Genomic DNA, 13,192 nt, shown 5'->3' on the forward strand with positions numbered 1-13,192 from the left:
AAAACGAACTGAGAATGCATAGAAAGCGATAATATTACTTGTATTTTCTATTTCCTTTTCCATTATATAAAAAAAAAAAGAATAACTACGCGCGTTCGTCAATTAATATGTTGTTTGGTCACTTGTAATATGTTCAGTTATTGTTAACATTAGTATTTAGTTTATCGGATAAAAATTTCAATAGCTACCTAAGTTGGGTGAGACATTACTATTTGAGAGAACATGAGAGTACAGATAAATGATTGTACGTGTAAAAAGGGTGCGTTAATAAGTAAAATGCATTGCTGCTATTTACACTGTCCGTGGGCAACCTGAGTTTAACTGAGTGAAAAAGTCAACATTGATAATGACTTTTGTAGCACTAGATTGAATACAGATTTATTGAGAAGCTTGACGAGAAAAGAAAGGTATAAAGGTATAAATTAAAGTGGTAGTTTTAACTGTCTGTTATAAATAGTAACCAATTGATCAACAGGCTGAAAATTCATCAGATGTTATCATTTCGCAATTCAAGTTGTGTTAAGGAAAACCTAAAACGAATAAATATGTAATAAGATCAACAAACAAACTAAGGGATAAAATGAAGATGGGTACAGTTTCAAATACCAAGAGTGGTTGATCAGCGAGGTGTTGTGATAATGAATGGAATAAATAGTTCTTGGATTATTTTATCTATTTTCTTATTGGCGAGAAGGTAGGAACTATGTTCACTTTCTTTTTATATGTTACTTTTTAAATACTAATGACCTAAAAAGAAAATAGCATATAGAAACCAATTGCGAATGAAACTGATTTATAGTACAGTAAACTCTATTTCCTAAGTAATATTATCATCCTTATTGTACTCGCATGAGCAACACGACGGGTGCCACATTTGGAGCGGGATCTGCTTAGCCTTCCGGAGCCACTGAGATCACCCTTGGTTTTTAGTGGGATTCGTGTTGCTCAGTCCTTAGTTTTCTATGTTGTGTTTTGTGCACTGGTGTTTGTCGTTTTGTCTTTTTCTTTTTTGCCATGGCGTTGTCAGTTCATTTTCGACTTACGAGTTTGAATGTCCCTTTGGTATCTTTCGCCTCTCTTTTAGCTGTCACATATATCCAAGCACATTAGATAATTTTTCATTTTGGAAGTGAAATCTTTCAACGTATCAAATTTGAAAAAAAAACGTCAGGGGATGATCAAATACAAACGTTGAAGAATTAAGGACAGACAACACTATGGACAATAGAATAGAGACCACAATTTCTTTTATTGAATCCGTATGAATTTGTAACCCGGATTTGTTTTTATCTCTATCGATTTATGAGTTTCGAACAGCGGTATACTACTGTTGCCTTTATTTATGGACTTCCCCTTTCTGAATTTGCCTTGGAGTTCAGTATTTTTGTTATACTTTTTTTTGTTGCATGTCTAGCCTTGAATAGTCAATCATATGGATATTAAGAAAAATATTGTGGCGGCTACAGAAAAAAAAATATCCATTATTTTTAATTGGAGAAGTTGTTATTCATGAGACACTAATAATATAAATACTTTATGTTTTACGTCTATTTTGCTATAACCAATTCTCTGACAGCTAATGGCGGATTTCCAAGACGTCACAAGCCTTTAACTATTTTTTTCCATGCGCATACTTGGTTTTTCCAGTGTAAATTACTATAGAAACAAATAAGCATCTAACCTCGTTAATTCTTGAACGACGTTATCATAGCTTAACTCAAAATGATGTTTAGAAGTGATGTTTTTATTAATTAAACATGTGTGCTAAATAATATATCAGTTAATGGCAAAATATGAACGAATACAGACACAGCGACAACTTGGTAATCCTCATTAAACAGGTCATACTGTTATAAACTGTATTGATTGATGCATAGAAACACCTTAGCATTTTGTTATGAAACGATTCCAACATTCTTAACCTAGATAATTGTTAAAATGTTTGTTACTATTAAACAAAAGTAATTCCGACATAATATACTGTCGTTGTCTCATTCTATCATGTCTGTCTCGCATTCAAATTCTTAATAACCTTTGAGCCTTACGGCTCATCGGTGTATTCAAATACAGTATATACATATGGCATTACTGTTCATCAAACTATCTTGTGTCGGCTCTTTGATTTCTGGTTTAAAGGGTGGTATACACTATACACTTTGAACTATGTTATGCAATAGTTTTAACGTTTTAAATTTTTTGATTATGGATCCAAAAGACCGCGAATAGAATAATTAGAAAAGAGATTAAAAAAATTAAAGTAAGTTATGATTTTTGTTCCTTTATACATACATGTACATTATGTGCGAAAATTATGATTCAAATAAGACAATTAAAAATAATATTCGTTAAGTTTCGCGTTTGGTTTCATATAATTGTAAAAAATTAAAAATGATTGTACACTTTTTGTAGATATTATGTAACATGTTAAAGAGGCATTAGCTACGAGACAACTGTCATATTCCTTGCTTGATACAGGAATTTTCCGAAGATTTTTATAGCTAGCTAAACCTCCAACTTGTATGATATTTGTTTATAGTTCCGTTATACTGATATATTTGGTGAGCAACCAAAAAAACATAATATCAATGTGACAATAATTGGGACCTAGGAGTCAAAACTGTGTAGACATACATCACAGACATACAACACAACTGACCTAAAAATTCAAACAAACATACATATACATCTAACAAAGACGCCAACAAAAATGTTTTGTAGTTGATAGCAAATTGACAAAGACGTCGATAAAAAATGTTTGTAATTGAAAGTACATTCTGTATATAGTATACACTCTCTCGATAGAGTATACATTAAGTGAAATATGAAAACAAGGGTAAATAAAATGGAAACAACACTGTAAAAACCTCTTTTGTCCGAATCGCACCTCAGGACCCACCTGCACCAGGACGGCAGAGTCAAAAACCCAATAGCGGGATGCATAAATACCGAGTCACGTCAAAAGCCATACGATCAAAAGACACATAATAGCACGAAGACAAATAAAGGGAAAATTGTAAAGTAAATAAAAAGATACACAACTTCAGCACCCATAATCTATAACTGAAGACCATCTTTTCTCAAATTTTCATGCTATTTTCACATTTCTCGATCGGTATGAGAAAATTATTTCTCATCTCTAGACAAAACTTTGTTCTCAGCAAATGATTGGCCCAAAGTCAATTATGACGTCAAATTTTCTTGATTTCTACTGAATTTCCTATTGTGACGTCATGAAGAAAAGGCGGCCATGTCTGATGACGTCACGTATAAAGAACACATCTTTCTGCAAAGTTTTGAAAAAGAAGGGTAAACTTCCACCACTATATCTCGTGTATTACGATATTTCTCCACTCTCAAAAGTTAAATTTTATTTTTTTTTAAGTTCGACAGGTCTCGCGCTTTAGATATTGAAATTTAACTCTCGAGTGAAAAAATATCGTAACACAATTGATGCAGTGATGAAATTTATATGAATTAGTTGTGAAGTAGTCACTGAATATTTATCTATTAGGTCTTGGTACTTTCCGATGAACACAGTTGTTTCCCAAAATAATATGTTTCCTCCAAAAATATTTTACAAAGATGTTAATGTATGTAAAATATCGTTTGGGATAAGGCCTCTTCTGATGTCTATTTTGTCCTAATAACTATGCGTAAAATGGCCATTTTAGATCAAAGATGTTAATTTCAACATGTTTATGCCATCATAGTGACATCACAAGTGACCTTTAGGCTCTAAACTGTCCAGATTATATCAACCTGTTCATTTATCAATAAAATTAACATAATTTTGAAAGACTTTTGACTTTGATTTTACTATTTTTGCAATCATACGGACCAAATAATGGCACTTACCATACCTCCTCCTTTACTGATTGTAAATTTTTAAATGAGCCTGGATTAGGATGAAAGGTCATGCATGCATAAAAGGCAGCGCTTACTTTGTCCAAGAATCCTATTTCATCCGTCAAAGCGATTCCCTCAAATATTTTATCATGAGATGTGTTTATGGATTTTTGAAATATGAAAATCAGTAAATTACTGCTTTTATTTTTCACTCCTCTTTTGACTAAATGTGGATTCGAATGGGGGGAGTGCATGTGTAGCAGGAGACGCTTATCTGGATGCAATTCATCGCTTCTTTTAGAAATCTTGCTATTCAACGAAAACCTTGATTTGTATTTTTTTAATGGATTTATGAGATGATTAAACATCGGTTAACTACTGTTGTCTTTAACTAGGTCATACAAGTAATGGTATGTTAAAGACGTTTTCACAGAAGATCCGCTATATAGATGATGTCCTCTCACTAAATAATTCAAAGTTTGGTGATCCTATAGAACTTGAAATTGACGATACTACAGATACAGTAAAACCTTTTCATATCTTGACTTACAGCTGGAATTTAAATTGAAAGTAGGTTGAGAACACAAAACAAAACTTGACGAAAGAAAGGGAGGATTTCAGTTTCCCATTTATGAACTTTCCATGCCTATGTAACAACATTCAAGCACCGACTGTTTATGAAGTAGATATCTCCCGGTTGATACGATATTCCAGAGCTTGTGTATCATGATTTCCTTGAAAGAGGGTTACTGCTTACAAGAAACCTATTGAATTGATGGTTCCAAGTGGTAAAGTTAAAGTCAGCCGTTCGAAAATTTTGAGGACGACGTCACGGGTTAGTTGACCGTTATGTTATATCTGTGTCACAGAAGACCACGGATGTGTTCCAATTGTCGTAATTTTGTACTTGCATGAGAAACACGACAAGTATCACATATAGATCAGTAACTGCTTATCATTCCGGAGCACCTGAGTTCACTTCATGTTTTTGGGATGGGTTCGTGTTGCTCAATATTTAATTTTCTATGTGGTGTTCATTGGATTTGTTCGTATTGTCGTTTTTGGTTTTTTACCATAACTTGTTTTCCATTGACTTATGAGTTCTGGTTGTCCCCTTTGTATCTTCCGCCTCTTTTTACATCAAAACGAACTGAGAATGCATAGAAAGCGATAATATTACTTGTATTTTCTATTTCCTTTTCCATTATATAAAAAAAAAATAATAACTACGCGCGTTCGTCAATTAATATGTTGTTTGGTCACTTGTAATATGTTCGGTTATTGTTTATATTAAAATTTAGTTTATCGGATAAAAATTCAAGAGCTACCTAAGTTGGGTGAGACATTACAATTTGAGTGTACATGAGAGTACAGATAAATGATTGTACGTGAAAAAGGGCTATTCACACTGTCCGAGGGCAACCTGAGTAAACTACTGGAAAAGTCAACATTGATCATGACTTTTGTAGCATTGGATAGAACGATTTATTGAGAAGCTAGACGAGAAAAGAAAGGTATAAATTAAAGTGGTAGTTTTGATTGTCTGTTATATATAGTAACCAATTGATCAACAGGCTGAAAATTTATCAGATGTTATCATTTCGCAATTCAAGTTGTGTTAAGGAAAACCCAAAACGAACGATTATGTAATAAAGATCATCAAACAAACTAAGAGATAAAATGAAGATGGGTGCAGTTTCAATTACCAAGAGTGGTTGATCAACGAGGTGTTGTGATAATGAATGGAATAAATAGTTCTTTGATTATTTTATGTATTTTCTTATTAGCCAGAGGGTAGGCATCATGTTCACTTTCTTTTTTATATGTTACTTTTTAAGTACTAATGACCTAAAAAAAAAGAAACCAATTGCGATTAAAACTGATTTACAGTGCAGTAAACAATATTCTTCAAAATATTGTTAAATCTAGTTCACAAGTCATAGTATACTCTTTAGCTTTCTTATATATCCAAGCAGATTAGATCATTTTTCCGTTTGGACTTAAAGTCTTTCAACGTATCAAATTTGAAAAAAAACGTAACATCAAGGGGATAATCAAATTTAAACGTCGAAGAATTCAGGACAGGTATCACCATGGACAAAAGAATAGAAACCACAATTTCCTTTATTCAATCCGTATGAGATTCGTTGATTGTCAACATTTCAGCCGTTGACTGTTGTTTTTATACGACCGCCAAAAAATTTGTGTGGTCGTATATTGGTATGACGTTGGCGTCGTCGTCGTCGTCGTCGTCCGAAGACACATTGGTTTTCGCACTCTATCTTTAGTTTAAGTGAATGGATCTCTATGAAATTTTACCACAAGGTTCAATACTACAAAAGGAAGGTTGGGATTGATTTTAAGGGTAAAGGTACTAACAGTTAAGGAATTAGGGGCCAAAAATAAGCATTTTTGTAACTTCCAGACATAACTTGTGTGTTAGTGTATGGATCTCTCTGACATTGTACCACAAGGTACCATACCACTAAAGGAAAGGCTGGGATTGATTTTGGGGGTAATTGCCTCAAAATTTTAGGAATTAGGGGCCAAAAAGGGAAAAAAAAACAAGCATTTTTCTAGTTTCAGGACAATAACTTGTGTGTAAGTGTATGGATCTTTTTGAAATTGTACTACAAGGTTCAATATCACAAAGGGAAAGCTGGAATTGAGTTTGGGGGTAATTGCCCAAAACGTTTAGGAATAAGGGGCCAAAAGGGGGCCACAAATAAGCATTTTTCTAGTTTCCAGACAATAACTTGTGTTCAAGTGTATGGATCTCTCTGAAATTGTACTGCAAGGTACCATACCACTACAGGAAAGGCTGGGATTGATTTTAGGGGTAATTGCCTCAACATTTTAGGAATTAGGGGCCAAAAAGGGGAAAAAAACCAAGCATTTTTCTAGTTTCAGGACAATAACTTGTGTGTAAGTGTAAGGATCTTTATGAAATTGTACTACAAGGTTCCATATCACAAAGGGAAAACTGGAATTGAGTTTGGGGGTAATTGCCCAAAACGTTTAGGAATAAGGGGCCAAAAGGGGGCCAAAAATAAGCATTTTTCTAGTTTCCAGACAATAACTTGTGTTCAAGTGTATGGATCTCTCTGAAATTGTACTACAAGGTACTATACCACAAAGGGAAGGCTGGGATTGATTTTAGGGGTAATTGCCTTAAAATTTTAGGAATTAGGGGCCAAAAAGGGGAAAAAAACAAGCATTTTTCTAGTTTCAGGACAATAACTTGTGTGTAAGTGTATGGATCTTTATGAAATTGTACAACAAGGTTCCATATCACAAAGGGAAAGCTGGGTTAGAGTTTGGGGGTAATTGCCTTAAACGTTTAGGAATTTGGGGCCAAAAAGGGGCAAAAAAACAAGCATTTTTCTTGATTCCAGACAATAACTTGTGTTCAAGTGTACGGATCTCTCTGAAATAGTACTGCAAGGCACCATACATTGTAACACAAAGGGAAGGCTGGGATTGAGTTTGGGGGTGATGAATCATAAGGGGGTTCAAAAAATTTGAGGAGGGATTTTCTTTTTTTTTTTCTTTAAAATTTTCCATTTTAATTTGGTTATTTCTGATTTATATATAAAAGCAAATAATAATGATATGGTTTGAATAGGTAAATTAAATTTTTTTTAAGTTCTTAGACTACATTCATTATGTGTCAAAAACCTATGCTGTGTCAAATATTTAATCACAATCCAAATTCAGTGATGTATCAAGCTTGAATGTTGTGTCCATACTTGCCCCAACAGTTCAGGGTTCGACCTCTGCGGTCGTATCAAGCTGCGCCCATTTTATTGTTTTTGTTTTCCTTCTTGTGTTTTTGTTTTTTTTCTTTATCTATTATATTGTTTTAGTGTAAAAATCATTTACACTGTTTCTGTTTAAAGAAATAAAAATCGGCAGACCAATTGCACATTTGCTGCAGAAAAAAATTATCCATCAGTAATAATTGAACAAGTTGTTATTTATGATATACCAATAATATAAATATTTTATATTTTTACATCTTTGCTTCACCCAATTCTCTGACAGCTGATGAAAGATTTCCAAGACGCCATAAGTCTTAAATTATTTTTTTCCATGCGCGTTTTTAGTTTTTCCAGTGTAACTAACTAAAGAAATAACTGATCATCTAACCTCGTTAATTCTTGAACGACGTTATCATATTTTAACTCAAAAGATGTTGAGAAATGATGGTTTTTTTTTTAATTAATTAAAGATGTGTGCTAAATAGTATAACATTTATATATATAATAATATGGTAAAGTATGAATGAATACAGACACAGCGATAACGTGGTAGTCATACTGTTATAAAATGTATTGATAGATGCATAGATACATCTTAGCATTTTAGTTATGAAACGATTCCAACATTCTTAACCTAGATAATTGTTTAAATGTTTGTCACTATTAAACAAAAGTAATTCCGATATAATATACTGTCGTTGTCTCATTCTATCATGTCTATCTCGCTTTCAAATTCTTTATTAACTTTGGAGCCTTACGGCTCATCAGTGTATTCAAATACAGTATATACATATGGCATATCTGTTCATCAAACTAAAAGGGGTGGTATACACTCTACACTTTTCACTATGTTATGTGATAGTAATTACGTTTTAAAATGTTTACCTATGGATCAAAAAGACTGCGAATAGAATTATTAGAAAACAGATAAAAAAAAACATAACGTATGTTATGATTTTTGTTCCTTTATGCATGCACCACCTCCGGGTGCGGGAATTTCTCGCTGCGTTGAAGACCCATTGGTGGCCTTCGTTTGTTGTCTGCTCTTTGGTCGGGGTGTTGTCTCTTTGGCATATTCCCCATTTCCATTCTGAATTTTATGTACATTTTGTCCGAAAATTATGATCAAATAAGACAATTAGAAATATTATTCGTTAAGTTTCGCGTTTGGTTTCGTGTAATCGTAAATAAAAAGAATGATTGTACACTATTTGTAGATATTATGTAACACGTGAAAGGGGCATTAGCTACGAGATATATTTAAAAAAGTATATTTTTATTTGTTCAATCATTAATGAAAGTGAAACAGTGAAATAATAATTCGCTTCTAGCAGCCATTTGGTTCAATTTTGTCAAATCATCGCTGATGAATTATGCATATGCAAGTAAATAAAATTCAACCTCACTGAATCCGTATTCCTCGCCGTATTCATGTGACCTTATTTTAACACCTTAGCTGGACATGGGTTATGCATGTATTCAGCTATTAAAAGGAAAAAAATGTCACCATTGAAAGTGAAACAAGGATGAACCATTTCGTTGATTGATTCGATCCACAAACATTCACTCTTATTCGCATTCTTCTCGCTGCGTAGAAGACCCATTGGTGGCCTTCGGCTGTTGTCTGCTCTTTGGTCGGGTTGTTGTCTCTTTGACATATTCCCCATTTCCATTCTCAATTTTATTATACCTTATACAGGTAAAAACGATGATAAAGATATTTTTTAAACTACAATATGAAATCAAACAGACCAAGAATATCCAATTGCACGTATTTATATTTATATTTATGTTTATATCTGGTTATATGACCATCGGAGGTCATCTTGATGGTTAATTAGATGACGTCTAGACAAAAATACATACGAAATGTTGATACATTTTATCGAGTCCATTCATTGTTAATTGTTTATTTAAGACTTTTTGTATTTTGGATATACTTTTTAGTATATTATAAATCAAAAATGAGAATTTGAGTCAAATCGATGAACATGAATTTGACAGCTAATACCCCTTTAAAGTTATATGATAATTTGTAAATGTGTGTATTATCTATGTTTGGCACCGCTACTGCTTGCACATCTTTTTGTTTTAAAGCGTCCTTTCTTGGTAGGACTGTTTTTCATCAGTGTTAAATAACCATTCATTGGATAGTGACACCTTGTGGGCGCTACTCCTTACAATGACTTCATATTTGGTAAGCAGCTTGACGGTATTAAGTTGAAACGCTTGAGAACTTTTATGATCTTGAACATACATACTTCCTGTTATCCGATACTTTGATATTTTTAATATGTTGGGGGAAACCATATTTTGTAGACGTCCAGAAACCACATGTTTGGAAGTTTTTTGCAATATGGTCACTATACCTTGGAATCTAGTACTATGCAAATGTTTTCACAACAGTCCCTTAATAAAATAAAAAAAAAAACACATTTCCATGAAAATTGCAAAGATAAGTGGTTTAATTACATAAGTTGGGACGGTAATTTATCAAATGTGCGTAGCAATTTTTCCGCAGTCTATTTTGACTCCATTACAATGTAACATAAAAAGCAGTGGGGACATTTCGCTACGGTCTTTATCTAATTTCATCAAGAAAGGTTTAACATGTCGGATTGCAAAAATGTAACTCCAATTCTTTAACTTGGGTTCTAAATAGTCAATGATCTCTGTTCATGTCGACGATTTTAATGCTTTTTCAGTTGTAGTCGATGTACTAACATATTTTACTTTTATAAATGCAAATCTATAATAATTCTGTGACAAAAATTATTTTACAATACAATAAACTTTGATTGATTTCTATATGCTTAACGCCCATTTGGAACTAGCATTGATCGTTGTTATAAGTATATATTTTTTTTCTTTTAGCTGCAGGTCCCTGAATGAAATTTTAAATAGATCTACAGAAGAAGGACTGGTTTTCAATACCTTTACAGAGAATGTGGATTTCATTGATTTTCTCGACCAACATTCGGTATGCATTAACTTCCCTTTATCTGTAAACGAACATCATTTTGCATCTTTTCCGGCATAACTGAACTTTTGTACATAAAACATGTTAAATTGTGAAAGTCGGTTGAAAAGAAGATAATTTTGTTGATCAATTATCTTAAAGAAGGGTTTACATGTTCTTGTTCGGTAGTCATCCATAGTTATTGATTATGCTGTTCATATAAAGTTCCACATATTAACGTAAAAATGACAGACCATGTGTATGTGTGTGTATGTGTGCATTTTAGTTTCTCGTCAGTGATGCTCGATTGCAGATATGGTAAATCTGAAAGGACCAACCTGTGAGGTAGAGTAAACACAAGGAAAAGTAAATTAATGTTCATGAATTGCAGAATGCTAAAGGTAAAGTTGTAAACTTTGTTGTTCGTTTTTTGAAGATTTTATGAAAATACGTATTTTTTTTGTAGTGAGTTTTATAATATTTTTTCCATTTTAACAGGTAAATGAAGAAATCTTACATATTATGACCAATGGAACTTCTATAGCACAAGAGGAGTGCCAATATCAGTTCAAATGGGACACCTGGAATTGTCCAGTAGATATAGCAATGCTTGACAGAAATGATTGTGAGTTTTAAAAAAAATGTAAAAAGGGCTTGTGCGTTACGAATCTTACACCATAAAGAGTACTATAAAATAGATATAGGCTAAAATGAAAAAGGCTAGCCCAATATTTTTGTTAACAGTTTAATGTCACTTTGATTTTGGGCTGCTGTCTCATTGAAAAATACACTTCATTTTAAACATTTGTTTTATTTGGTTATCTACCTTCCATTGATATATATCAATAGGATCACGTCTTCGAAGAACGCGTGCCATAATAAAAAAAACGGAGCAAATTGACATATGAGTCAAATCTGGGTGATGTAATGTTGTTGTTGATGGTTAAAAAATTAGCTGGTCAGTGGTCTTTACTTATTTTTATTTTAATTTATTCAACAGCAGATAATAAAACCAAACAAACAAAAAGTTAGAAAATGAGAAGATACCGAGGAAAATGATAACCCCATAATCAAAAGAAAACCAAACTAAAATAAGGACAACAGTCTAAGAATTACAGTAAACATCTGAAAATTCGGAAATTTTGTGGGCGAAACACGACTCTGGATTCTTTGAAAGTGTGAATAAAAATGAATGTTAACCGACTTAAACATATAATGCAAACTGTTAGGACACCTGTCAATTGTTTATGTGCAAATTTCGTTTCTTTTGTTTGGTAACTGTCTCATTGATGTACAAAATTTATCAGTTTTGAGATGAATTTGCTCACAAAATATTGAAAAATATAATGATTGCTAGGCAAACATTTGTAATGCAAAGTGTAAAGGAATAATGACTAAGATGAAAACAACATATTATGGAGAAGTGAAATACTGAACGACAATTATCTTTTATACAAAGATAATGGAAGTCGTACATAAAAAGGCAAATTTCTGTAAAAACTGACCATCTTTTACCCTAGTTTGGCCTGTAATGGACAGCTGTTTCGAAAAGTGCGTTCACAATTAATGATGGGAGTGCGTCATACTCCAGGTATAGAAAATATTTCAACCATATTCAAATAAATGTCCATGTTTGGCATTGCTTGGGAGTTTTTTTTTTCTGATGTTAACAAATTTTGAATACAAAGAATGATATTGTCCTTCGTCTATCTATCTACCACTGTCCAGTTTCTTGTCAAGTTAACTCTGTGTATATAAAAGTATCTGTTTATTCCTTTAATAAAAGTTTTATTCTGACGGTTCAGGTAACATCTGGAACATTCAAGGGAATGGTGATATCTTTATACCACATGCTTGTAATCATTCAAATAATTGTTACTCCCGAACAAATGTGTCATGATCTTGGCCTTATCAATATTTTGAATGATTGATTAACGGATCGATCATTTGTGTTGTTGGCCAGGTTTTGTTAATCTTTGCCTTAAAATACTTTTTTTATTACAGCCACAAGAGAGGCATCTTTTGTTCAAGCAATAACCGCAGCTGGACTTATGTATGCCGTAACGAAGTATTGTAGGTCAGAGGAACAGACCTTATGTTCATGTGATCATACAAAACGGGAACCAAGTAAGTTTGTTCTTGTGATATTACATGCTTTTTCTTCTACAGTTGTTTTTGAAGTATCATAGTTCGCATTATATGCGATGCGAAGCTATCATAAGTTTATCATTGAATTAATAAGCTATTTATTTAAGGCAATATGAAATAGACAACAATAAGAGATACACGCAACAAAAACACACGATAAGAAAGGTACGTATTATTTTAAAATAGACTTGAATGTTATGAAAAAAATAGAGATGTAAAGGACCTACATCACAAAGGTAAAAATCCAAATTTAAAATGACTAATTTTCAACAAATTCAATAATTATTTACATGAAAACGATACATGTAAGTCCTTTTACAATGACCGAGACTGGTTCTTACAATCCGGTTAAGATATAACGAGCATGCTTTTACAATTATTAAAAAGCATTATCAACTCTTCAATTCTTTCTATTAATGCTTTTAACAATTGTTTGGATATACTTTTGGTCCGTTTCGGTTTTATCACCTCTTCAAAG

General features: G+C 32.7%; 1 protein-coding gene across 2 annotated transcripts in view; it reads left to right on the forward strand.

The window, feature by feature from the left end:
• The first annotated feature begins 450 nt into the window (after positions 1-450).
• LOC127707933 (protein Wnt-2-like) overlaps positions 451-13,192 on the forward strand; it is a 29,183-nt gene continuing 16,441 nt past the window's right edge. The window contains exons 1-4 of one of the 2 annotated variants that reach the window (XM_052212691.1): positions 451-694; positions 10,482-10,587; positions 11,065-11,191; positions 12,571-12,693. In XM_052212691.1, coding sequence (XP_052068651.1) covers positions 639-694; positions 10,482-10,587; positions 11,065-11,191; positions 12,571-12,693 — 412 coding nt within the window. In that variant the 5' untranslated portion in view covers positions 451-638. Of the gene's footprint in view, positions 695-5,505; positions 5,641-10,481; positions 10,588-11,064; positions 11,192-12,570; positions 12,694-13,192 lie in introns of those variants that run through there. The other variant, XM_052212692.1, reaches the window with a different exon arrangement.

Source organism: Mytilus californianus, unplaced genomic scaffold, assembly GCF_021869535.1.
Source record: "Mytilus californianus isolate M0D057914Y unplaced genomic scaffold, xbMytCali1.0.p SCAF_7, whole genome shotgun sequence".
NCBI classification, from domain to species: Eukaryota; Metazoa; Mollusca; class Bivalvia; order Mytilida; family Mytilidae; genus Mytilus; species Mytilus californianus.